Source organism: Colletotrichum truncatum (genome assembly GCF_014235925.2).
Source record: "Colletotrichum truncatum strain CMES1059 chromosome Unknown Contig_0008, whole genome shotgun sequence".
Classification (NCBI taxonomy): domain Eukaryota; kingdom Fungi; phylum Ascomycota; class Sordariomycetes; order Glomerellales; family Glomerellaceae; genus Colletotrichum; species Colletotrichum truncatum.
In genome coordinates this window covers 2,472,679-2,498,604 of record NW_027222405.1, presented here as the reverse complement: position 1 = coordinate 2,498,604, position 25,926 = coordinate 2,472,679, and the positions used below count along the sequence as shown (strand labels likewise).

At 51.6% G+C, this 25,926-nt stretch overlaps 7 protein-coding genes across 7 annotated transcripts; 1 reads left to right on the top strand and 6 right to left on the bottom strand.

The window, feature by feature from the left end:
• Positions 1–794: 794 nt before the first annotated feature.
• Positions 795–1,192, top strand: CTRU02_212149 (uncharacterized protein; the record flags this gene model as incomplete). Its single annotated transcript, XM_036725020.1, has 2 exons — positions 795–832; positions 889–1,192. 2 exons carry the CDS (start codon positions 795–797, stop codon positions 1,190–1,192), a joined length of 342 nt encoding a protein of 113 aa, XP_036583185.1.
• Positions 1,193–1,237: 45 nt separating this feature from the next.
• CTRU02_212151 (monooxygenase FAD-binding protein) lies at positions 1,238–2,779 on the bottom strand (the record flags this gene model as incomplete). The annotated part of the gene is made up of 1 exon (XM_036725021.1): positions 1,238–2,779. The coding sequence occupies one exon, from the start codon at positions 2,777–2,779 to the stop codon at positions 1,238–1,240; it is 1,542 nt and encodes a 513-aa protein (XP_036583186.1).
• A 680-nt stretch (positions 2,780–3,459) lies between these two features.
• Positions 3,460–4,986, bottom strand: CTRU02_212150 (diacylglycerol kinase catalytic domain-containing protein; the record flags this gene model as incomplete). The annotated part of the gene is made up of 1 exon (XM_036725022.1): positions 3,460–4,986. The coding sequence occupies one exon, from the start codon at positions 4,984–4,986 to the stop codon at positions 3,460–3,462; it is 1,527 nt and encodes a 508-aa protein (XP_036583187.1).
• A 2,138-nt stretch (positions 4,987–7,124) lies between these two features.
• Positions 7,125–9,317, bottom strand: CTRU02_212148 (N2,N2-dimethylguanosine tRNA methyltransferase; the record flags this gene model as incomplete). Its single annotated transcript, XM_036725023.2, has 1 exon — positions 7,125–9,317. One exon carries the CDS (start codon positions 9,315–9,317, stop codon positions 7,125–7,127), a length of 2,193 nt encoding a protein of 730 aa, XP_036583188.2.
• A 413-nt stretch (positions 9,318–9,730) lies between these two features.
• Positions 9,731–10,594, bottom strand: CTRU02_212147 (C6 transcription factor; the record flags this gene model as incomplete). The annotated part of the gene is made up of 1 exon (XM_036725024.1): positions 9,731–10,594. The coding sequence occupies one exon, from the start codon at positions 10,592–10,594 to the stop codon at positions 9,731–9,733; it is 864 nt and encodes a 287-aa protein (XP_036583189.1).
• Positions 10,595–12,554: 1,960 nt separating this feature from the next.
• CTRU02_212146 (uncharacterized protein) lies at positions 12,555–12,731 on the bottom strand (the record flags this gene model as incomplete). Its single annotated transcript, XM_070205783.1, has 1 exon — positions 12,555–12,731. The coding sequence occupies one exon, from the start codon at positions 12,729–12,731 to the stop codon at positions 12,555–12,557; it is 177 nt and encodes a 58-aa protein (XP_070060596.1).
• An 8,657-nt stretch (positions 12,732–21,388) lies between these two features.
• CTRU02_212145 (uncharacterized protein) lies at positions 21,389–22,633 on the bottom strand (the record flags this gene model as incomplete). Its single annotated transcript, XM_036725025.1, has 1 exon — positions 21,389–22,633. The coding sequence occupies one exon, from the start codon at positions 22,631–22,633 to the stop codon at positions 21,389–21,391; it is 1,245 nt and encodes a 414-aa protein (XP_036583190.1).
• Between the last annotated feature and the right edge of the window lie 3,293 nt (positions 22,634–25,926).

The window sequence follows — 25,926 nt, the reverse complement described above, 5'->3', positions numbered from 1 at the left end:
AATGATATGCTTTCTGCACCTGCGGTTTCCATGGAGATGATTGAGTTCCCTTTTTGCGGGCGACACACCCAAGGCTTATCCGCCCGAGTTTCAAAAAGTTGTGTGTTCTCCCCCCTTTAACCCCTCTAAAACCCTGAAACCCGGCACCAGTTGGTTGTGGTGCAGTGGCTCGCAATCTGAGACGTTCACCTACGGCATGGTAGCCACAAAAAGATAACCCGCCTGCCAAGACCACGTCAGCCCGAACGTCATTACCTTGAGGCTGCACGAGCCAACAGGATGTAAGTCTGGCACTGTTCGTCTGAGGTTGAGGTCGTCGGAATGTGGGCAATACTGCGCCGGTCGGCGGCTCCGTTGAGCGTTGGCTGCTTGGTAGCCTTACCCCGACTCTCGCAATAGCTTGCGTGTGCTTGCGATACATGAGACGGCAAGGATGGCCCCTTATCATACGGTCAGCATTTTTTCAAACGGCGACAATGGGTACTGCATGCTAATTAGCAACGTTCGAAGCCAGTAGGACGAACGAGTACACGAGTCAAATCCACTCTAGACCACACAGATGAGATGGCAGCGCTGTCAGTTCGAGGCGGAGATGATAGAGTTGTCTCTGGATCGCCACATCCGTATAAATGCGTGCCGCCTCTTCCGTTTTTTATCAGTTCATCAGCACCATCAACTGCCACCATCTCCCCCAAAAGCGTTATACAGCAAGAAACATATATAAACAGCAGTTGACCAGCTCAATCAATCCAACAAAACCAGCAATTTAATAATACAAATTCGCCACCATCAAAATGAAGTTCATCATTTCATACATCATGGCCGCCCTCCTGTAAGTCCTTCATCCTCGTACACCCGTCTCTCAATTGAAACTAACAACAACATCAGTTTCGGGCTCGGGCTCGCCCAGCAAGGCAATATTCAATGCCAATGCAAAGCGCACCTCACCAACTCAGCCACCAGAACCGGAGGTCTCCGACTCTGCAGCCAGAAGGGCGGCATTTTGAGTGAGGACAAGGAGCTCTGCACCAGGCTCCCGGAGAAGTTCACGGACGCGGACTGCAAGACTTTGGGAGATTCTTTCTTTGCGAGCTGCGGATCCGCTCGCTCGGAGCTGAAGAGGGGTATCTATAAGCGCGAGGTCGTGCCGTTGTCGACGAGACCGATGGTGAGGAGATTGTCCAACTTTTAAGCTACAAGAAAACCGCAAAACAAAAACAAAAAAGCATAGAACACATTAAAATCCAAACCAAAATTCCAACGCATCCTCCAACGCCGCTGTGTCTGTTTCTGAATTCTCCTCCGCGGCCCAAGCGACGAATCCGTCCGGTCGCACCAAAAAGGCGCGAACCCCTCGCCTGTCCACCACCTCCGCGCCAAGATAATCGACTCTGCTTTCCCACTGTCTGCCCGCAAGCAACCCTTTCAATGATCCATCATCCTCAAAGTCAACAAGTAGCCCGCGACCCTCCTCCATCTTGGGGCCCAGCCTCGAACCATCTGTAAACGTAAAGTCTGGCGCGCTCTGCCCAGTAAGCGGGTGCGTCTTGTCGCCCAAATCATACCGCTGCGAAAGACCCCAAACTCGGTCGAAGAAGTGGTTGACACCGTCGTCCGTGTTGATGATATCGCGCATGAGCTTCTTGACGGCATATCCAGCGGGGTTAGGCTGCAGCGTCGCAACCTGGACGCGGTTCCATTCGAGGACGAATTCCCCAACCGGATGGCGCTCTTTGCCGTACGTATCGACGAGCGCGAAGTCGACCTCGCCTCCCCGTGCCTTCTCCCTCCGGACCGAGGCGGCCAGCTTCCAACCTAGGTTCATCGCGTCGCCCAGGCCCGTGTTCATGCCCTGCGCCCCGAGTGGAGGGTGGATATGCGCAGCGTCGCCGGCGAGGAGAATCCTGTTCCTGCGATACGCCGTCACCTGCTTGCTGCGATCCGTGAATGACGTGGCAAGGTGAACCTTTGTGATCTGGACGTCCGTCTCGCCCCTGACGCGGTTCAAAATGTCCTGCAGACGTTCCTGCGAAAGCTCCTTTGTCCGGCCCGCCCCGTCGTCAAAATCCATGAGGTAGACGGCGTCCGGCTTCCGGAAGATGTACATCCCGCTTCGCGTCGGCTGAAACCCCGGTGCCAGCTTGTCGGGATGATCCAGGTCGCAGTGGACCACGTAGCCTGTGAACGTCGCCTCCGTCCCGACGAACTCGAAACCGGCGGCCTTGCGGATCGCGCTGCGCCCGCCGTCGCACCCGACGAGCCACCTCCCTCGGAAAGCTTGATGCTGCTCTCCGGCCTCGACCGTGACGTCATGTTCAGTCTCCTCGAGAATCTTGTCGAAGCCGTGACCTCTGAGGATCTTGACGCCCAAGCTCTCCGCACGCTCACTGAGAACCGATTCAATGAGGTCAATTGTGATGGGGCCTGGCATCAGCGAGGGGCCGGGGAGGCGATACTTCCAGCGGTCCAGATCGAGTTTGTGTAGGTCGAGCGGAATGCCGGCAAAATGGCCGCCGAACTGCATTCCGGAACTCTTCGGAGGCGAGTGGGGCCGTTTGGAGAGATCAAACAGCTTGCCGAGAAGGCCCCGGCGGTACAGGAGCTCGACTGACGGAAGGTGGAGACCCCGCATGCCGACGGGGTTGCTCTTCCAGGGTGACTCGGGCTTGGCATCACGTTCCAGAACCAAGACGGAAGCTCCCGCCAGTCCGAGTTCACATGCGAGTAGAAGACCGACTGGGCCGGCTCCGGCGATGATGACGTCGTATAATTCAGTCATTTCAACAAGGACAAAGCTGTTGAAGAACTCCAAGAGGGAAAAAAATCCTATATTTTATTTTATTTTTTCTTACAAAGATGAGATGTTGGAACTGAAGAACTAAAATGAAGCCTTGGCAGCGGGATACTGTGCTCTATTTAAAGGATTTTCGTCACATGAAGTTTTGACTATGAGTTATCGAGCTCGGGACCGACTCCCCTTTTGATGAAAGGAGCTTTTGGTGTGAAAACCGTCCCCCTCTCGGTCCCGAGGAATGGAAGTGGATGAGTGTGTCGTCGTGTCCCTGTATCTGCAATTGGACTGAGTTCTGTGGCGCACCAGCACCACCCTGTTACTCGGGGTAATTCGGGGTTTTTTAAAAGTCCAGGTTGAGCGAACGGCCTTTGTGCTCTACCGGAAAAGGCTCGACAATTTAGGCACCGGCAGGCAATGGAGAGTGGCAGCACCTATCAGGCCCCCCTTGCAACTATCAGAGGCCCAGTGACCGACTAACTTCAACTTGTGCACTAAGTGCCGAGTTCCGATGCTGTTGGTATGCTGTAATCTTCTATTATTCGCGCAAGAAAGTACGTTTACTTGGTAGAGATCCTGCATATGCTGTGCTATAATTGCCCCCAGATGATGAACACATTTTCTCTAGCGAGTCTTTCGTATATCAGCCGAATCTACGTTAAGATCACTTACAAGACCGAGCGATCAGCAAGGATGTTGTAAAGCGGGTTCCGCAGCTTGGTAACTGCCATCCAACCCCCCTCGGGTATCTCGACAATGGTTCCATCGATGCAAACCTTGCGCCAGCGAGGATCGCTCTCACCGATTGACACCTTGATCTCCTCAGCATCCTCGTATCCGACATAATCCTCGTCTTCTCCGTTCTTCCACCGCATGCCCACGTGTGAGCCCTGTTTGTAGGCAGCCATCATAATCTCCATCGTCTTCTCCCCGCCCACGGCGCCAAAGTGCACCAGTTTGAGCCTGCCTTGCAACGGCCCGCTGCCGGGTGAAATGGTGAATGTCTTCTCCAGATTCGAAACTATAGTAGCGAGCGCATATCCGAACTTCTCCCTAGGCACAGAGCGCAGCGGCCCCCCATCCGGGCCTCGGATCTCAACTTGCGCAGCGTAGGCGTGGCTCTCCTTAAGCAACTCTTGCGCAACCATACCGAACCGCTTGCTGCCGTGCTTGCGGTACTCGGGTGTATCGCTTTCCCATACCAGTTGGGCGTGGAAGCCGTAGCTTGCGACGATGGCGCCGAAAAGATAGCCCACGCTGGCGTCGTGACGGGTCACGTCCTCAGGGTTCTGTGCATCGGGTGTCGGCGTGTAAGTCACGAGCCGGGCACCGGAGGAGAAGGATGCACGGAAGCTGGGGAGCGGGGCGGCGGTGCCGAAGAACAGCGTGCGGAGGCCGAGAACCATGTGTGAAGGCCCGTTCTCGGTGTACAGCGGCTTGTGGGATGAGTGGAACATGGCGTTTCCAGTCCCCAGCGGCAGAAGGGCGAGGGTCGGCAGGGCCGTCGGCGTATCGGTTTCCTCGCATCCGTTGAGGAGGTCGACGACACCGCCATCACCACTCAAAAGGACAATCACTTCACTCTTAGTTGGGGAAGTTTCCGCTGCAACCTGCGGCCTCGCGGCCCATCTCTCTTTGGCAAAGTTGCGGACACTGTCTGCGTCTTTCGTGACTACGATGTTGCATTTATCAAGCAAGTTACTGCCGTACTGTGAAGGCACTCCGTCTGTAACAGAACTCGATGACGGATTGCCAGAAGTTTTTTGATCAGCAAGAATGACCAGGGGCTGGACGACGTTGTCCCAAAACTTAGGAGCATGACCTAGGCCGGACTTGGTGGAGACAACGAAGTGCACATCGTGGTGACCAGGTCTTGGGCTGAGATGATCTGGAAAGTGTGATAGTAAAAGGCCGTTGGTGAGCTCCGGTGGGAGGTCACCGGAGACGAAGAAGATGTCTAGTTGATAAGGAAATTCCTTTGTGTCAGGGTCTTCTCTGAGTGCGCAGATGATTGGGCTCGAGTTGACCTGATCATTCTTGGGAATGATGAAAACAATCTCTTCTGGCCGGACAGACTCGGTACCACGTTGGGACGTAAAGCTCAGCTTGCCGTCGATGAAGGTGGCATCCAGCGCACGACGGGGTACGAGGCCGTGATCGCGGGGTTCGAAGCCCAAAGGCTCCGCGACGTCCATTACGGCCAAAAGCTTGAGTCAGAAGCGAAGGAGAGCTTATATCAAGCAGATCGTCGACAACCCCACCGATTCCAGTAAGATGCCGGTGTGAGTGAAAGGTTGTAGCCGTGTCGTTCAGAACTGGAGGATGGAACAAGTACAAGGCAGCCACTAGGTCAGATAAGACAAAGAGGATGGATGATGGCGCCCGCCAGCCCGTTCAGGAAGGTGTCGGGGTTTTTGAGGGGATATTCGCTTAAACCTCATAAAATGAGCCGGATGCACTGGGAAGCTAGAGAGGGTTGGCTGTACGCCGAGAGTTCGAACGAACGAACGGGAAGCCCTAGCCAGGGAGAATTGTAAGCAGGCGTGAAAGTGTTGCATGTGCCTCCTCTTGGGTGTGTCATCAAGCCGTCAATTGCGTTATTTCGGGGTCGGGAATAAGATTGGGTAACTATGCCTTATCCCCTCCCTCTACAGGCAACCTGCTGTCACCTGAAAGAGCCGGCAGGACAACGGCTCCCAGTGGTGTCCTCCGCTGTTCTGTGGGGCGGATCTTACACCATTGGTGTCTTAACCACTAAATTCCGCCCTAAGATACGCGAGGATTTCGCGCATTATCCCCTGAGGCCAGCGGTTGCCAATCGTCGTGCGGCAGCTAACGTCCCACACCCACTTCTGGGCACCCCCCACATTTGGGCACCCCATTTACACCAAAAACGCCGTTTTTCGAAATTCTATATTAAACTAAATACTTTACTTATTAAAGAGAATAAATATATGTTAAATAGATTAAGACTTAATTATAATACTTAAGTAGCTATATACTAGTATTATTAATAATAAGTATTATAAATTCAAGGTTTAACATTTATAATACTAATTTACCTAGCCTATATCTTAATATATAAAATAGGTAGAGATATTTAACTAATATGATTAGAATTTTTAAGTAAGATATAGTAGATTTATATATTCTTATACTTAGTAAAAATTCTTTAAGCTTAGAATAATATTTTAAAATTTCCCTTAAGAAAAGTTTCTATTATAGAATTTTAACCCTTAATTATACTATATTTACTAAAGTAATACTTTTAAATCTCTTTTAGATATAATTATATACTTTTAATAAGTATAAATATTAATTTCCTAGATTTTTTAAATAAGTATATATAAGCGAAAATATATTTTTCTAATGTTAAGGAATACTAGTAAGTTACTAGTATCTACTAACATTTTAAAGCTTTTAGTTTTAAACTTCTATATTATAACTATTATTATATTTAAACCTTTATAAAAAATTAGATGGCTATAATTATACTTAACATAGTTTATATATATTTTCTTTTCTTAGTAAGTATAGTAGTTAGTTTAATATAGAATTTCGAAAAACGGCGTTTTTGGTGTAAATGGGGTGCCCAAATGTGGGGGGTGCCCAGAAGTGGGTGTGGGACGTTACGCCTTGCAGCACGCAAGCCAGTGCCGGTTCCGCACCTGACGCTAGGCTGTACTATGGCAGACCCGAGGACATATTTGTCAACAGGCGCAGTATAGAACACAAAGAATTGACATTCCCAAGAAGAAAAAAGAATGTCAAAATCAAAAATTGCTCAAGAAGCCAAAAGGAAAGTTTGCAACTTGATGGGAGCGGGGTTCGAACCCGCGCACTCTCACGAGTAACAGAGCTTAAATCTGTCGCCTTGGACCACTCGGCCATCCCACCCATATTCCGAATTGGGATATCTTGGATTGCGATTGTCGGCCCTACATCGCGACTCATACGTCTTTGGTTACCGAAACCCAAGCCAGCCCCAGCACCCACCTTCGTGCGTGGTGGGGGCTGCATTGTTGACTAGGACAAGAAACTCGCGCCTGGATATTTCGTCATTGAAGTGATTTGGTGGATCGAGGGCGGGAGGGGCGCCGCCGCGCCGCAGGTAACGGGGTCGACAAGGACTATTCATGTTCAGCTCCAACGTCAGTGAGTTTACCACGTTATTTATGCATATCAACGAGCCAGGGACGAACTGGGGACCACTACCTTGCGATGCATGTTCTCTTTATCTCCAGTATTCTCTGTTGAATCCCTCATTCTAACCTACGACAAAAACAAAATCTCGAAAAACAACCCGGCTTCTTCTGCTGCTTGCTTCCATCCTTTACTGTCCCTTTGCTCGCGTCATGGGGCCCCAGTTATCTCGAGGGTTCATTTGGTATCTGACCAGCTTCTTTCCCTGTATTCGCTTGCCTAGCTTTGCCAGGTTCTCGTCGAATACGAGCGTCTTCCGCAGCTCTTCCTGGGAGAGGCCGTTCTCCTCACTCTTTTTGTCCGCCGCCTTCTCCGTTTCCTCCGAGCTTTCCTTCATCTCCACGTCCGTCTTGTTGCCCTGCGACGCCTCCGTTGTGGTTGTCTTCACTTCGTTATTGCCTTCCGTTTTGTCCAGGCCCAACAGCCTGTATGCTGGCATCTGCGGGTTGATCTTGTCCGTGCGAACAGGGGCCTTCTGGCGAACCCATTCTCGCATAATCCACCAAATCGCCTCCCAAGGCGCGTCCGTCTTGACGCTTCCGGGCCGGCAGTGACTGCGGGTGACGCGATAACCGAGGTGCTTCAAGGCTCCCCTGAAGACATCATCGGGTGGTTGCTGCGTGTTGAGTGTACCGGCGAGCTTGCTGGGCATAATAAAGAAAGGGTAATGGTCTACCTTGGCCAGCTCCTTGTCCTTGGGGTCAAGAGCGACTTCAGGCTCTGGACCAGGGAGATACTCTTCCAGAGCTGTTTGAAGCATGCCCTCTATTCTTGCGGTTGTCTGGTAAACGTTCTTATCAACCTTGGGAATGAGATCGAGGATGCGCTCGATGAACTCGGTATTGTGCAGCGGACCACCGTACATGGGACCCGCGATATGCTGGGACGAACCACAGTGTTCGCAATGCGAGTCGGTGGGAGGGCCCTGGGACAGACCGTGCTTGTAGAAGAAACCGTCCTTCTTCTTCGGGTAGGGCCGAGTTCGCACCATGGGCTGCGTCTCCCATGCCGAGCAACCAGGGCAGTTGTACATGATCATGGTCTTGCCTCCTTGGTAGTTTACGGCATCCTTCGACTTGCGGACCTTCAAGAAAATGCGGCAATAAAAGTCGATCGACAGAGATAGCTGAGGCTCGACGGTCAAACCATACTTTGCTGCGGCGCTCGCCAGCGCATGGATGATGATCCGCAGACCAACCTCGTGAGAATGGAGACCCTTGATAGGGACACCGCCATACAGCGAAAAGCACTTCTCTGCGTAACAGTGGCCAGCCCAGTGGCTGGCGTCCGTGCAGGTGACGCAGAGAAGACCGCCATCATCCCTGACGGCTTGAACAGCGGCATCGATGAAGGGTGCAGCAGTTCCATACGGGTCAAGGTCGATTACGTCGTATTTGTTGTCCTTGCTAGGGTTGCCGAAGCGATCTCGCTTCGAGAGGTCGTCAGCAATGCGTCTGTACATGTGAGCAATGGCGTCGTCGTGGTTGGCCTGAATCTTGTCCTCCAGCCCGTTGTGCTTCGCATTCAATTTAATCGACTCGACGGCAGATTTGGTAAGATCATTGGCCGTTACAGACGTCACAAATGGCAGCTCGTGCGAGTAGCGTAAGGCGCGAAGTCCGGAAGCCGAAAGAGCATCAAGAATAGTAAAACGCGGGGCTTTCTTCTCAACAGCGGGCTTGTCCTCGTCCTTGGATTCGGTTGTCGTCGTAGGCGCTTCGCTGACAGCCGAAATCGTTTCATTTCTCTCCGCCTCAACGCTTTCAATCTGCGTGGTTTGGGCTCCCCCACTGGTGCCCTCCTCCGGGTTGCCGTCGATCGTGACCTGGACCTTCGCTGGCCTGTCGCCACCTTCGTCACCAGCAGCGCGCCGCCTCTTCTTCTCCTTGCGCTTAGAGGCCGGCTGCGCAGCTTTCCTCTCAATCACCTCCTCGCCGTAAGCCCTGATAGCAAGAACTGAAAGATCACGGTTGAATTGCTGAATGGGGTTGTAGAAGACCTGTTGTTTCCCTTGCTTTCCCGCGGCTTCAGCAGGGACCAGGATGGTGGCCTTGCCCTCCCTGACTCCCTTATAGTCCTTGCCATCGTAAGTGATGACGGGGTCTTCTGCGCTCATGGTGACTTTCTTGCTACTTTTGGGTGCTAGATTGGTGCAAAGTCTGACAAAAGGGGTGATACTTGTAGGTGGGTGTGTGAGAGAAGAGACTGAGTAAATTCTAGGATGTAGTGATATTGATATATGCAGAGAGAGTTTTCGAGATATTTGCCGGCTTGCAGCGCGTGTGCCTTGGCGGAGAGCTCCTTGAACGTACGGGCTCAACATATAGACATGTGAGATGATGGGTCACAAATTTTAGGTCTGTTTAACTTCGATTTGGCTCACTGAGTTAGAGGTTGTCGCTGGTCCACGAGAGAAATTTCAGTGGGTCCTCTTATTCTGCCAAAGGCGGTGAGCTACTTGCACTCAACCGTACCCAGGTATCTAAACTTCTCGACTACAACTGTGGGCTGTATCTGTTGCTATGCGAAACTCGGATATAATAATCAAACTATTCGTTTGTTTTTTCGGGGGTGTTTTTTTTTGGTCCTAGAATAACTTGTTTTCTTTTTCTGCAGCTCAAAAACCTTTCAATGATATTAAAATCCCACACGCCACTCGTCCCATTTATGACCTTCCATACGGATCACTCTAACCCGATAATTCAGCTGTACAAGAATGTTTCTTCAGGTGACTTGCTACATTTCTTCACCTTTGGTTTCAAGTGCAACACCTGGCTTAGTTTCGGTTGTACCAAGTCTGGAAGCAATGACTGAATTGCGGCCATTGTTTGATGTTGCCTGTCCCGGCATATCTGGCTTCGATGGCTCGGGAGCTCGTTGGCCACTCTGAAGAACCGAACTTGGAGTATAAACAGCTGGTATGTTTGCTTGGATGGTAGACTTGGCCTCCCAGTACAAATCGAAACATTGAATGAGTACCTGGTCGATGGTCATATCTTCGGGGACAATACCGGTATCAAGGACTTTTTTGAGGTGGTCTTCAACCTCACCAAACTCCGCTTGATCGGAGCGGTAGCGATCAGGTAAACCGCTATTGTGGAGAAGGGCGAGAATTCCAGCATTGATGGTATTGGCAGCGGCGAGTATCGTGATCGGAGTACCATCTTTATATGACATAGAGCCAATGGCCGTGAGGACAGCGCCAAAAATGATTTGGAGGATGTATCCAACCCAGCGAATGGTACTCATACCGTGGTAGAAGTAGAAGTACTTTGTGCGGTGCCAGATGACATCTCGGTACAAACCATTTGGGATGCCCTTAGGTGGATAGTACCAACAGGTCGGATGAAGCGCCACATGGCCTTCGGTATCTTTGACGCCGCCGATGCCATGAGCGAAGATGGTCCACTCGGAGGGGGTAAGAAAGCGATATTTTGCACGCTGATATTTCTTCTTCTTGGAATCAGATTGTTCCTGGGAGAAGAAATCTGTAATTGCTTTGAAGGGTGTATCGTTGGCATCATCGGTTCCCTTGTCGACTTCTCTCTCGGCCTCAATGCCGTCGAGCTGCAGAGGAGGAAGAGCTCTCATGGCCGACATTGACGATGTTTCTAATAAGAACAAGTCCTAGAAAGTCCCTTGGTGGAGATTGATGGCTTAAGCGATGGAGGTCTCGGCAACGATGTGATCTTTAGCAAAAGTATTCGCTTGTGCAAGTCACAGAGGGATCTATCCTTCAGGCACGAGAAGGGTTAATTACCGAAAGGATGTCATGCTAGTGGTGGATGGAAGAATTGTAATTGTAAGACCTTTCAAGTATATTGTTGAAAGAGAAATCGGGGGTTGTCGCAATGCACCTGCAATCGCGACGACGTAGAAGGCATCGTGGTCGGAAGTTGCGCTGCGGCGTTTTGGGTCAAGGAAGAGTGGGAACGTAAGGTTGGTATGGAAGGGGTCATGTTGAAACTACATCATTACTTCTTCGTGCAGCATCAAGTGCTCTTCGCGTTCTTCAACCATGAATAGTCGTGTTGTAACCATGTTGCATTTCATTCCTTCAAGGCAGGCAAGAGTGATGCGGTATGGGACGTTATCTCCTGTGAAAGAAGTTGCGGTACTCAGGAGAAAGTACGACGTAGTTGCTAAGTTCATGGCTGCATTACACCACATCCTTGAGGACGTACTACAGAAGAAAAACTTCAAGCTGCAAGATAATCCAGATGTCATGATTGTTAGTTGTGTGTGAAAGTGCTAGCTTTGGCGTGATGGCACTTCTGGTTAGTCCCTGACAACTCACCCATAATTCGAATGTCTCACTTGGCTCCAGGAGCATGCTTTATAATAACTGAATCCATCGAAGAAGTCTTGCAGATAACACGTTATCAACCAAGCAGCAGGATGCCTCTGCTAAGTACCATCACCTTGGGCAGAGTTCTGCATCAAGCAGCAATCCGGCCCTTGTGACTTTATCAACGCCCCAGAATCCAAAATCCAGTCATTACACTTACACTAGTCTCCAGCACACTTACAAAGTATATTTCGGTGTTTGGAGTCGAGTATAGGAAAACAGTGTGGAGTGGGCATTGTCTGATAAACGGTCGCCGCACATGAGTCAAATCTTAACCAACCCGTGACCTAGCAGTCACGAACTATGACAAAAAGTCCAATGTTTCTCAAGAGTTTCATAATGATATTGCAGTGGCTGCAATACTTCGGAAATCATTGCCTCTGCGTTGAAGGTGGTCTTAATTATGCGGAATGGCACGGCCTTCGTTCCACTCACCGCTGCCAAGTAAATCTTGATATTGGCCTTCGTTGGCTCAACTCTATGCTCAAACTAAAAAAACGAATGAAAGGATACAACCCGAGTTCAACTTAACCGTTCAATCAATTCATACATGAGCTGCGAGGTATTCGCCCAATCATTGCTGTTTTTCAGAAACCCCGCCGTCTGCTAAGATCACTAAGAGGGTGAGGCTATACTACACCGAGAGAGCATTATGAGGCAGGTGTTCCTGAGGCTGAGAAAAGTTGCATCAATACTGGTTACAACGGAAGGACGTCTGGTTACGCAATGGGGACAATATAGCGATCCATGCAACCAACATTCATAGTAGATGCTAGCCCCGTTGGCCATTGGAGGAACTCGCTTATACATAAAATGGAAGATCCCGGTCCTACTTGTACTGACGCCCCAGCTGCCTCATTTCGGATGAACTCTAGTCCTACATAATTCAGAGCGCCATGCGGCGGCGCCGCAAAGAAAGATCCAGACCACCGGGATCGAATCAGAACAGAAGACATTCCTCAGCTCTGTAGCCAACCGGGTAAATCGTCTGCACCAACCATATCGTCTGGGCGATAAGTTTATACTATGTACAGGTAGGTGGAGTGGCGTACCTTCACCGGAATGCTACCCAGCATGGAGATCAAGGCGTTATGCCGGGCCGGAATCCCTTGAAACCGCAGATATATTGGCGACAATAGCTGCAACCTACACAGGGGCAGCTGGCGAGGGGAACCGGAATGGAGATACCGGAAGATCTAAGATCGCGGGGAGTCAATAGGCCGCGAGACCGAAGCGGACGAAATAGGCGAAGCCCCTGACCGAACCAGCAGTAGAAGATGTGGTGGTGTTGCGAAGGAGCCGGTGAGGCAGTTGGGGTTCGCCAACAGGCGGGGTAGCTGGGACGAGATTGATCGGATGAACTTCTCTGAGGGTGTGATGCTGTATCATTACAGCGAGACACACCGAGGGGCTTGGCTTGGCTTTCTGGGGAAAGGAAGCCGGCAATGCAGTTGTTCAGTTTGGGAAATGCTATATCTCATTCAGAAAATAGCGTTGCTTAGAACTTGGTTTCGGGAAGGTCGTTCCTGGATGCTGCAGACATTCAATTAATTTTTGACGCCAAACAGATTAAGGAAGGCCATAAGGTGCCTTTGCGTCCGTCCTCAATTGACACTCGCATCGAGGCGATAAACCAAGGGAGGCTTGGCTCGTATCGACGCAGGTTCGGAGCCGTAAAGCTCCTACGAGGATAGTGAGGGAACGAGCGGGTGCTAGAACCACACCGTTACGAGGATGGCGATGGAGCAACACCGCTGGGGTACAGCCAATCCTGGAAAGGGGGGGAAGATGAGCAGCGGATAGACAAACAAGTGGGAGATGATGCAAAAGAGCGCGCAAGTCGGAATTCCCCTTTCCTTGCCTGTACGAAGAAGCCGGATCCGTCGGAGCGAATGAAGAGCCTGGACGACTGGACAATGGGGTGATATGGGAGCTTAGCCTACGATTACGTCTCAAACATGCCAAAGTCCTGATCTGTTTGACAATGGAGGCAACTTTTGCGCGCATAGATGGATCGGGTTTTCCGATATTTGTGGGGTACCGGAGAGACGCCGTGGGGAAGCTACGAGGCTCCTGATTGAGGCGGCAAATCATTCAGGGAGGGCAAATGTGCAATTCTGGTCCAGGTGAGTTGAAGTAAGCCTGTAAGGATAGATAGACAGGCTTTCAATTCAGTGGCCAATACCGAGTGTTAGACAGGACGTCAGTCCACGATGAGGTGCGGGAGGAAGAAGCAAACCACGCCACTGGGTGATGAAAGGCGCCTACGGTTTACAGGGTTATAGGGCCTCCTTGGGCGTCGTCCCATTTGACAGCGGTTCTTTTGTGCTGCGGGAACCCGAGGCGGAGAAAAAGCAAATTACAGAGACAAGAGCAGCTGGGCAGGCTGTGAGAATCCAGGTCAGATTGGGAAAGAGGAAGCACCGAGAGCAAGGGAACAGGCTCGATAGCAAGGTGGGGTCGACCGGCGGGTATTCCCATCACCTGCCTGTCCTTCAGTGACCCTTGGCCTGCCATTTTACCTGCCCTGGAGCACACCCAGGAGAGCAGGAGTCAGGCCAGACCCGCCGGGCCCGTCTGGGGCACATCTTTCGATGTTTCCCCACAGATAAGGTCACAAACTCCCAGATCCTGCTGTCCCAACAGCTGCACCTTCCACGCCCCTCCCTGGCAGGCTTCCTTGCCCCCTTCCTTGCTTCCCCAGTCCTTTCCCCCAGAACACCGCCAGGTGCACCACGGGATGGCATCATGGGTATGGAACCACTAACCCAGCCTCTTCCGACAATGCTGATTGACGGAAATTGCCCTCCGTCGACTTTCTAGTGCGCGACTGCCTCGCTACCGCACCTCGGTGTTTCTGTTCCAGGGCGACCCGGCACACGTTTCGCCTATCTCCAAGCCTAGAACCTCACCGAAAGCTTCCTGAATCACAATCCGACCTCTCAACAGTCTCTTTCCACAAAGGAAATGAGCTGCTTCCCCCCCCTTGACAAGACTGGAACACACATGCCATTCGTGCAGATCCGAATCAGTAAGCCTCATTGAGAAGTGCTCCTGCAGGGGCACCTATCTGGAATACTTCTCGCCCACAACCCCTACCGCGATTTCGGTTTGATTTCCGGTTATCCCACCTTTTCTTGTCCAGACAAATCTGGGGAGCCGCTATGCCTCGCCCGATCAGGTCAAACTAATGGTCGGATTGGGGCAGACCTTGATGGCCCTATTCAGCCGGCTGTTGTCCTCGATTTCGTCCCGTTTCTCCGGTCGCCACACAACGATCCGACGACTGTCCCCTTGTCACCAAGATAAACCGCAGCATGAAAGACTTCTTTTCTAATTAACAGCATGAGGAAGATCAGTGGCGTCGTCTGAGCAGATGCCCACGCAGCCATATCCAACGCGGGGTTGATAAGGCCCAGAACAAACCATCCGACGCCTCTTTCGTAATGAGCAAAAGTCACAATGGTTGAATCAAACACCACCAGCCCGCTGACATTGTCTTGATTGTAGAAAACTTCAACCATTACCATCCCAGCTCTGCGACGTTCTGAGGCCAACCAAGTCGATTTGCGCACATCACAAGAGCCGCCAAGAATGTGCTGAACTCTTTGGTAGGTTATCTTAACAGCGGCCAGGCTCGTCTAGTGTCTTATGTCAGATTACCAACTTCTCTCTTGGCCAACAACGTATCTTCCATCCAGGACAGGCCGGAAGCCTTTAGCGATGTAAAAGACAACCCAAGGCTTCCGGCCTGCTATGGGACCCCAACCGGCTCGTCGTGCCGCTGCCGCTCGCAGCATCAACTCTTGTACCGGTGAAGAACCGGCCCGGGTTGGCTCGGCCGCTAGAGTTTCATTACAAGATCGGAAGCCAACCTTGGTGTGAATGGCCGCTGATCCTAGCTATCTCTTTTGACAACGCGCGCATGAAAGTTCATCATTACTGCGATCAACAGTCAGTTTGCATGATAGTCTTCTCTGTACCGGCCACGGCGTATCCAGAATCCTGTCTGTACAGGTCAAGTCAAATGTACCTACACTTTCACCCCGCGCAATCAATATCAAACGAAGAGTGGATGCACGATAAGGCGTGTTGTTCCCCGCACTCTGGGCAATATACAACCTCGGCGCTGAAAACACTGATAGGACTGGAAACCCACTAGGGCATGGTGATCTGCCCGCCGTGCAGCATAGATGCGTCCAGAAAGTTGCGCGATGTGATGTTCGTAATATGCAGTCTGCATCATGCCGCCAAAGGGTCCATGGCCCTATAATTATTTAGCGCAGTAGATTAACAGCTGCGATACCGACCGCATATTGTCGGTCAACGACTGCGCGGCTAGCTTTTTCTGTCGATCTGTCGCACTATGTGCATGCACGAAGGACTAAATAGTGGCTTAATCGCCAAATCCAGATACACTCATTTCAGGCGCTGGAAGAATGCATACCGACACATATTGGCGCGGGGTAGCTTGTTGCAATTTTTCACCCAGGCGACGGAAAAGCTCCTTAGGACAATCCGGTATAAGGGCTTGAAACGGATAATGGGCGCATGGAGCTCCTTAGTTTTGGAACCCATGCCCTGCGGACAAGATTACAGTTATTACTGAAGCCATACAATGCTACGCGGGACAAAGATTCATGCCAGCAAGCTTTTATCCCGCGGGTTACCCAGCACATCAAATAGCCGAAAGGGACGGTCAGGATTCAGCTTCGCCTCAATCTAGGGATGGTTTAATTTTACCCTAAGCCCGTCATCGTCATGCTAGGGCCCCTACTTGCCTGCTTACACACGTCAGGATGGCTAACCAACGCTGGGCATGCAAGGCTTGTCACCTTGCCCAGTGTTGTGCCATGCCCCGACTCCACTGTTGCTTCGAACAAACTGGCACAGATGCCAGCAGATAGATCGCACTCTTTGCAACCTGCCTTTCCTCAGGATTTCGACCCGTTGAGGTATCTGCACGAAAATGCTTGAATGGAAACAACTGCGTCACCACAGGGATTCAAAAAGGGCGCTGATCTTATCGCCCATTTTGGTACAAGGCTCCGGGTGTCCCAACAAGGTTGCATAAAAGCACGCCTTTCCCCCACAACCCCATAAAACGACGTCAAAACGCACTTATGATGCTGGGGTAAATTCGTGGGGCAGCTCGTGGGGGGCTCACACAACGTTGACACCTCCAACTTGGCCAACTTGCCTGAAGAGGGTGTGGAAGAAATGGCTAGGCCGATGACGGCGATCAGGAGCCAGGCACATGTCCTTCGGAGTTACGATAAGGTGCCAACTATATCGGCCACAGACATTCTCGGCAATAGTTTTTAACGATATGCCACTGATTTCGGCTTCGGAGCAGGTGGTGCCATGGCTTCATGCGCATCACAAATATCCAGCAAAACAACATTTCATGTGAGAAAGGGAGCCAGTCTTGCTTTGGGTATCAGGGCTTGGCGGTAATCAGTACGGGATCGGCGTATCATTTCTTATCTGTACCATTTGCTTACGTGCCTAATTGATCGAGTCCCTCACCCCCAGAACAGGCGATCAATCCCCCACACTTTCGTCAGTCAACCTGACTTGGGTTTGTCTCCCTGGAATTGCGCCATGTCGTAATACGCCCCTTCCCCGTGCCAGAAATTCTGTCAGGCTCAGAAAGAAAGGGAGAAGCAAGCTTTGTCTACCGATCGATCCAGCTGGTCTAAACATTCTTGATACTGGCACATGTGCCTAGCGGAGGAGCATTTTAGCGCATCACACCATTTCCCTATTCCCTGGATTGGGATCAGGCGGAACGGTCAAGTGAAAGGGTATCAGTGCCATCTTGTCTTAAGCGCCCACATTTATGTCTCAACCCTGTGGATGTTCTGTTTTTTTTTTTTTTTTTCCTTTGGAAGGGTGAGAGCTAAGGGAAAACGAGGTTTCGACAGCGCAACACCGGGCATTACCTGACCATAAAAACGGACTTCTTGATTTGCTAAAGGCGCGGCTGGTCCTCAATAAGCAAGTCATTTAGCAGGTAGGAGAAATCACAACTCAGCCAACTCAGACTATTCCCAGGGCTCTGGTATGACCTATCGGCCGAGCTGTCTCAGCAACTGGATATCCGCGTCATGTCTCGTCTCGTCTCTCCCGCATCCGCTTGTCTTCCGTCATTCCCCGGTGGCATTGGCCGCCCCAGCGTACAGCAATAAACAATGCCCAATCCTCTAACGCGGCCTTGCCCGCCTTCTCTGTCTCGCAAAGCAGCTCATCTCAAACCCTCTTCAAATCGGAACCATTTCCAGCTATGCCAACGACGCCATGCCGCTCTCCCCAGACTCCCTGAATCCCACACCCCACCCCCCTCGCTCCACGATTTTGGTGATCGTATTTAGAAGTCACCACTCGTCGCCCGTTTTCCAAGATTATACGTACCACGTCAACTAAGGGAAAAAGTACAGTACTCTGCAACTACCACACCCTCCCACGCGCCAGACATGTCGCGTCTGGCGGTGAGAGAGTCCCCTGAAGCACATAAGCAAGCAGCCTCTACGCGCACAGCCTTTTTCGTATTGGAAGGGCAGTTCGGTGAGAAAGACAGGCGCAACTTTCAGGCAAGCCGAGGCAGCCGTATCAAAAGCAGAAGACAGGCGTCGAAGAGGGAGCACTCATTCCTAGTGCCTAGGCTATGTTGGCATGCTCCCCCAGTGGCTTCCTATCAGCCACGGAGAGGGCTCTCCCGCACTTGCCACCGTCACCACCACGCCTGTGGTTCGCACTATGCTCAATTTTAGTAAAGGTGCCCAACAGAGGACACTTTGCGGTGACTGCACGCCAACGTTGCACCACGTCCGAAACCAGGCTTGTAGATCTCCCATATGAGGGCCTAGCTGTAGTAAAGCAGCTCACTGGCTTCATCACGAAGTTAGACTGGCATGCCCGCACCCGAATATCAAGCCACTGCTGGCGCTCTCACATGTGACTGGTCTCCTGTAAATGCAACATCACTGTTAGGTTCTGGCCAAAGCATGCGATGTGGTTCTCGCGCGCGTCGCTTCCGCTGCAGCTGAGATAGGGAATAGGAGACGACAGACCGAGCACGCGCGACATGTGCCTTGATTCACCTGTGAATCCAACAAAAGATGGCCGAAATTCAACGACTCAGCCCCAAGGCCTTTGGAGGAGAGTCAAAACCGGAGACGTCGTCCGAAGAAGGGATGAAATAGCGTAGGGGCAAAAACTCCGTCATACTGGCACTGAGTGGCTGTTTTCAAGAAATTTCCCAACTTGTACAGAGCGCTCGATGAGCCGGTGAGTAACGCTGCATTTGCCTCACGTTCCTGACCCGACCCAACAGCGTCACGCCACCCAACTACCGGGCAGGCCCACCATCCCTCCAAGGTGCAAAGGGAGAAAGTCAATAGGCATCCCCAGAAACCACCCCACCAAAAACAGAAAAAAAAACACGGGGAAGCTTGACAACCCGTCTTCTGAGTCATCAACGACTTAGGTACCCACAACTGGGGAATCCGACTTATCATCATTTTGCTCGGCCCGGTCGTACAGGAGAATAGTCAAACACCCGCGGGCTCCGGTATGATGATGTTCTTAAACTAGACAACAGGTGTAGACGTAGAGGTCCATTGGATCTACTATGGCAGGGACCATGGAGGAAAAAATCTTCTACCCTTAGAGAGGTCCCTTACGAAGATCCTATGGGGTTCGACGACTTTTCCTCCCCTCTACTCTCGTCTTTTTCCCCACGGGAGATGAAAAATAGAGGGAGAGAATGATGCAAGTGTATTCGTGCCAGGGACAGTGGGGCCAGATGTGATATCATCCCCCAGAGCAATACGTAATGCCACCCGTTCCAGACCTTTTTTTTTTTCCCTCTCTTTCCCTTCTCTTGCAGTTTGTGATCTTGGGGAAGACAGGGCGACAACAGGCGGTAACTGACTCTCTCACCTTTTCATCTGCCACACCCCCTTTCTTTTTCGCCAATCGGGAGATCATGTCGTTTGTATGTCGGCTCCCTTGCCCGGTTTAGGGACTCAGAGATGGCCACGACGGCCAAAGTGGCCCGTTTACGTAGTTGAGGGGGGGACCTCTCCGGGGTAAACGTCTTGACTAAGTTACCCGCAGGAAGGCAAGTAACAATGTCGGCAGGCAGACAGGCAGGCATGCCAGGTAAAATATGCAAGACTGTACCGGCAAGGGGTGTAGAAAGAAAAGAAACGGAAAGAAAAGAAGGAACAAAGATTGTGGCATTTTCAAGGACACATCCTCTTTTTTTTTTTTTTCCCAGTCTGTCCGTTGTCTCCCTCGTCATGCCAATGGAAGATAGGGCCGTCACAAAAAAAAAAAAAAAAAAAAGAACAAGATGATGGAGACGAAATCCTAGAATTAGCAGCGCCAAGGGCTAATGAGCCAGCAGCGAATAAGAGACTTGAGATGCTCTCTTTTTTTTTTTTTTTTTGGTGCGTTGTCACCAAGGGATGATGGGGGGTGTGGGTGGTCGATATGTCACCGCCATGCCGGGAAATTTCTCAGTCTGTAGTTTTCTCCCTTCATGATGAATCACCCCGTCTACGTGGCCTCTGACCATGTTTTTTTTTCTTTTTTCTTTCTATCTTTTAACCACTCTTCCTTTCTCTGATACAGTTGCTATGCCAAGTTATTGTTTGTTGATTCTTACGGTAGATATGTAGCGAATAGTCTAGTTTACCTGCCAAAAGAAAAATGACGATAAACAAATAAATAAAGAGTGGTGGAAATGGCCTTAACTTAATCACCTACCAACCGCGGAAAAAAGGGTAAGTACACTACGCAAGGTACATTGGCAGCCCCTTCCCCCGCTACCTTTGGAGGGGAAGGGGAGGGTGGGAGGGGGGCAGGATTGCGACATAGACCGGTGCCCGTCAGGTCAGTTAGGTCAGTCAGTCAGTCACGCACACACACACAGAGAGAGAGAGAGAGCCCTTGGATGACAGTGACAAAGTGCAAGAGAGCCAGAGAGAAAAGAATCAAGAACCCGGAAACTGCGCAGATTACGTGCCGCTTCAGGTGTGTGGGGGTGGGAAAAAACGCCCAGCCAAGCCCACCCCCATCACTGGCCCCCCCCCCCCCCCCCCTTCCTTCCTTCCTTCCCTCTTCCTTTTGCTGGTACTGATGTTGCTGGCTACTGGGCGCCTCCTCAGAGCACACCAGGAGGTAGGTCCGATCATCGGTGGTGGTGTTTTCTGGTGGGTTGGGCTGGGCCTGTCACACCCCAACGTCCATCAACTCACACACGGGATATGTGTGACCACGAGGGATAAGCAGACTCAAGTCACGTTCACATTGTAAGGCGAGCACGTTGTGAGTGGAAGTGGATCTTTCTTTCGCATTCTCTCGAGTATCGAGGAATTGATTCTGAATGGGTTTGGTAAAAAAGTAACAAACTTGGTCAAGCCAGCCTAGGCGGCGACACTATCTTAGAAAACACCCAACAGCGCGAGAAAACATATATGCGCTGGCCCCACCATACCATAGAAAGCTCTTTTTACGAGCCCGTATAAACCAGTTCCGCCTGGCTTCCCGCCGTCTATAGGTTGATATCTTTGTGAAAAAGGAAGAAAAAAGGAAAAACCCCGCGCAAGCGCATACAAACAGGCCATGACACGTTTTGAGGAGACGGACCTGTCGCCGTCATCCCCTTACACACACAGTCACACACATCCATCGATAACCAAAAGGAAATGAAAGATAAAAGACAGTGTAGACACAAAAAAATAACTTTGCTTTTCGTTGTGGGGGAGAGGAGTCGTGAATCCAGTCTCAGGTTGTATATCCGTCGAGGAGAGGAATTCTATAAAAGTCCGAGGTGCAGTCGCCGCCGTAAAAGACGAAAGACCATTGCTTCTTGAATGTAAGTGTTGTAAGGTTGGTAGGTTGGTTGGTTTCGTAAATTAAGTAAGAAGTCGTGGTCAGCCACCTTTCAATTCGAAATTCCCGAAAACGCCGTTTTCTTCTATCCCTTCTATAGCCCAGGTCGTCAAGTCATACCACTTTGTCAAAAGCCGTTCCCGTTACATCCGGTCCATGAGGTCACCGCCGGCGACGCTGCCGGTGGTAGAACTCCTGCCGCTCTGGAAACCATCGTTGCCGTCGAGGAGTTGGTGAACACCAATCTTGGGGACAGGCAGTTTCCTGCTAACGTCTGGCCGGCTGATGATGTCCGTCAGAGAAGTACCGTTAGGGCGGGGAGTGCCGGCGCTGGTAGGGGCAGGAGGAGGCGGCAGGTAAGGCGTCTCCAGATGAGGCTCGAGAGGAGCCAGAGCCGGGGGAGCAGCATGTTGCAGAGAGAGGTTGCGCAGAGAAGGCAACTCGTAGCCCATGGGACGAAGTCTCGGGGAGTGGGCAGGAGTGGCAATAGGAGTGTGATCCGGAGTGGGAGACAGGGAGTCGTGAGAGAAGGTGGGAGAAGAAGGTGCCGTGGAGTTGGGCGAGTTGGGCCGAGATCGCTTTGCATGACGAGAGCCAGAGTAGTGGTCATCGTTGTGCTCGTCGTTGGAGTGCGATCTCGACATGTGGTAGGCAGAAAGGGAAGGAAGGTGGCCTCGCGAGTTGTGGAGGCTGTGGGAGTAGTAAGGGTGATGCCTGGCGGCGGGACCGTGGAAAGGAGGCGCGGTGAGCGTCTCGCGCTCGACCTGGTTGGCCGCCTTGGCCAGGATGGAGATATCCATGTTGTTGTTGCTGCTGCCCTGAGGCTGGCGGCCGTAAGGGCTACCAAGCGTGTGGGCAGGCAAGACGTACTGAGAGAAGGAATGAGGAGGCGAGACATTGGGTGAGGAGAGGCTCGAAGTAGGCGCAGATCGAATCGTCTTGGGAGCCGGGGGAGGAGCCATCATTCCATCCTGGGGCATGTGCGACTGAGTACCAGAGTTGTACTGGTTCTTGCCTCTCCTCGAGTTAGGGTTGCTGTGAATTCTGGAGTGGCGGGTAAGCTCGTCAGAGCGGGAAAACTTCTTGCTGCAGCCAGGGTACTGGCAGGCGTGAGGCTTCTCTCCAGTGTGAGTACGGATGTGTCTCGTCTGATGCTCAAGGCGGTGGAAGGCCTTATCGCACAGAGGGCACTTGTAGGGACGAGGCAGCTCATTGGGATTCTCGGCGGCCTGGCCGGGAAGAGGACCCTTGGGCTTCAGCTCGTTGAGCTGTCCGAGACGAGTGGTTTCCATGGCGTCGCCTGAAATCATGTTGTCGTTCTTATCGGGGTTGAGTAAACTTGAAAAGTTGAAAGGAGACGGTTGTGTCTGTTGCATGTGATCGCCCATTGGCCCAGATATGCGGTGCTGGGCTTGGGAACAGTGTGACCCTTTTTATTCTTTTTCCTTTTCCGGCAATCGAGCAGTCAAGCAAGAAACCGAATCAACTGGTTAGAAGACGGTTCCCAAGTTGGTTGAGTAGTGTTTGTTGTAAAGAGTGGGTGCAGTAAGTCGAGAACTGATGGGTGGGAGGTGGTGGGTGGTGCTGGCTGATATATAAGCTGGGCGAAGTCGGTAGTTGAGTGGTGGTGGTGGTGGGTGTATGTGCTGTTGGAGTTTTGGCGTTGGGGAAACAGTATGGGGTGTCCCGGGGAAAGTTGCTGGTCCGCGAGGGATGACAAAAGTTTGGCGTAACAATTTTTTTCCAAAAGAAGGAACAGAGCAAAGTCGGGGAGGGAGGAAAGGACGGGGTGGTAGTTTTAAATGGACAAGAAGAGGGTGAGAGGAAGAATAGTGCGAGGTGGGATAAGAAAAAAAAAAAAAGAAGAGGACTGGGGGAGGGTGTGGATGTGTGGAAGGGGAGAAAAGGAACCTAACCAAGGTACCTCACGGTAGGTAGTAGCGGTAGGGAAGGGAAGAGAAAGGAAGAAGGGCCAGGGAGGGGGGTGTGTGGACGGTTTCTTCTCACTTGGCCTCTGGGTGAAGGTACTAGCTGGCACGACTGGTTGGCGCTGGTCGGGTCCTCGTCCCTGTTTCTCCAGGGCTTACTGGTGTGTGTGTGTGTATGTGTGTCCAGTGCTTGTGCTTTCCGCGCCTTGCCTTGCTCCAGGGCTGCATTTTTTTTTTTTTGGCTTGTGCTTCTGGGGCCTTCTGGGGACACCACTGACGCTTCCCCCCCCCAGCTGGTTACCTAAGGGGATGGGGATAGCGGAGGGCATGTAGGACGGAGTTACTTGTGTGAGGTACATGTAAAGTGGAGGGTACATGTGAGAGACGGTGCGGGTGCGAGTGCGGAACCCCCATGGCTGCCCCCATGTTCCATTTCCAGCGCCAGCGCAAGCCCAGTACAGCACACAGCACAGAAAGCGGGAAGGTACCTTCCTTGATGAGTATCAGCATGTGGGCATCAGCTTAGTATCCAGTCATGGTGCCCAAATGAAGCAAACGCAGGCAGAGACAAGAGCAGAGACAGACTCAAGGCTGGGAGGCTGAGGCATCTGAGCAGGCCCAAGACCCCAGAGACAAGACAGACAGACATTGTGGACAAGTGAGCAACAGTTGACGGTTTCCCTTCCGTTTGGAGCGCCAGCCAAGTCACAGTAACCGGTAGGGATGGTTTGTTTTAGGGGTGGGCGGCGGCAGTAGCAATAGCATCAGCCTGTGAAAGATCAAGACCGGGTGTGAGAAAGAAAGAGCCCCTCCAAGAGCGCGTACAGCGAGGATGTGAGAGAATTCTTCCTGAATGCCCCAGGCCAAGGCTTTGTGGCAGAGGCTACAGCAAGGAACATGTGGGTGGGATGGGGGGGAAGGGGGGTGTGTCTCAGCAACGACTGACTCTCTGGAGCGGATGAAAGGGGAAGAGAGGGGGGTGTGCCTCGGAGAAGCTGAGGGGCGTGTGCAAGAAGGGGTACTCACATCCCCCACTATTTCCTCTCCACTTGCAAAAGCCAAGAGGACGTGCTCTGCTCTCCCGGAGGGATCGCTACGTATCTTTTTTATCCTCCTTAGACGTGGCCAGCCCGGGGTCGCTGGTACGTATCCTTTCGAGGCAGGGTACCTGAGTGTCGACTACGCGGGAGAGAAATGGCGTAGATATCGCCCTGGTTTTGCAACAGGCCGGGGGGACGAGGGAGGAGAGCCACAATGTAAGGTACCTTTTTTTTTTTTTTTTTTTTTTTTTTTTGCCCTTCCTCTAACCTCTGACTATGGGCGGAACGACTGGATGCGATGTGCTAATCATTAGCTTCGCTTGTGCTGCTTGTTATGCAACGGGATGCAATCTTTTGTCAGAGTATCGTATCTGTAATGTCCGAGTTACCTTGGCTTGGAGTCCCTATGGCTACAAAGACGCAAATTGTATTGCGTAGTTTGATTGTGGCAGGGAGGCATTGCCTTCCAGCTCCTGTCTCCAGAATACCGCCGTATGCAGTATGACTATGAACCAGCAGTATCCATCCAGCTGAGCCTGTGTGTATCATGAGAGAGGTCTCCAGTTAGCCGGATGTGCACTATTCCACCATTTCTCCATGCCTTACGTGTAGGGATCCTTCTCCCCACGAGAGACACAGAAGGAGGCGGAAAAAAATAAGGAAGAAAAAAAAAAAAGACTTTTTCCTGATCTCGTTCTAGTCTGGTCTGGCGTAATGAAGTGGGAATGCCTGCCTCACGTTAGCCTGGCCGTGGTCTCTCCTCGGCCTCATTCGCAATAATGCCCTATCCACCCAAAACGTATCCGTATCGCCGCCGCTATTCCCACTCGTCGCTGTTATTTTTTTTTTTCGCTCGCTTTTTTACCTCACTTCACTTCCCCATACTCAAATTTCCCACTCGGGCCACTTCTCGGTCTACTACCGACACGTGCCTCCTGTTTCCGGCAAAGTCCATTGTGGTAGATCGAACGAGGCCCTGGTGCAACGTGGGCACCTCCGAAATAAAATATAAAAAAAAAAATACCTTGCCTCCATGCCTGCCATCCCGCTTTCCTTTCCCCAGGCCGCCGAGATTAGCCCCAGCCCAGTCCCCGGTTGTACTCTCACGACCCTGAGCCTGACTTAACCATTGTGTGTGGACGGACGCGGGGCGGTGAGGCGAGGGAGGTGGTGGCTTAGTCGTAATAATATCAAGCTTGTGCCATCGTCCGCCACTGTGATTGGCCCGCCAAGCCCTGGAGAAAGCTGTTCGGGGGAGTCAGACTATGAGAGAGACACGGATGGAGGTGGAAAAGAAACGAAAAGCTAGCAGACCAAAAGGGCCACCCTCGTCACACATTACGCCGTCTGTTATCTTCGCCTATGGCACAATCCTATCCGGACTTCTCCTCATCGCCAGATTTTACCCCGTGGGACCTGGGGGGGGTGTGTAGAGACTTGGCTTGACCCGCGGGAGCCTGCATTTATTGACAAAAAGAAATCTGGGGGAGACCTCGCCCAACAAGAATCGCCCGCTCCATCTCCACGGGGAACCCAGTCACGCTCTCATCTTGCGAGCATCAGCTGAGAAGAGAACATCAGTAAACTCTTGCCTCAGCTCGTCTCCGGGATCGTCCATGCCAGTTGTCGCGTGTCCATGAAGGCCAATGTCATTGCATGCTTCTCTGTATTGCCCCGGCATATGCGCGGCCACAAGTCTAAGTGCATCTCCAG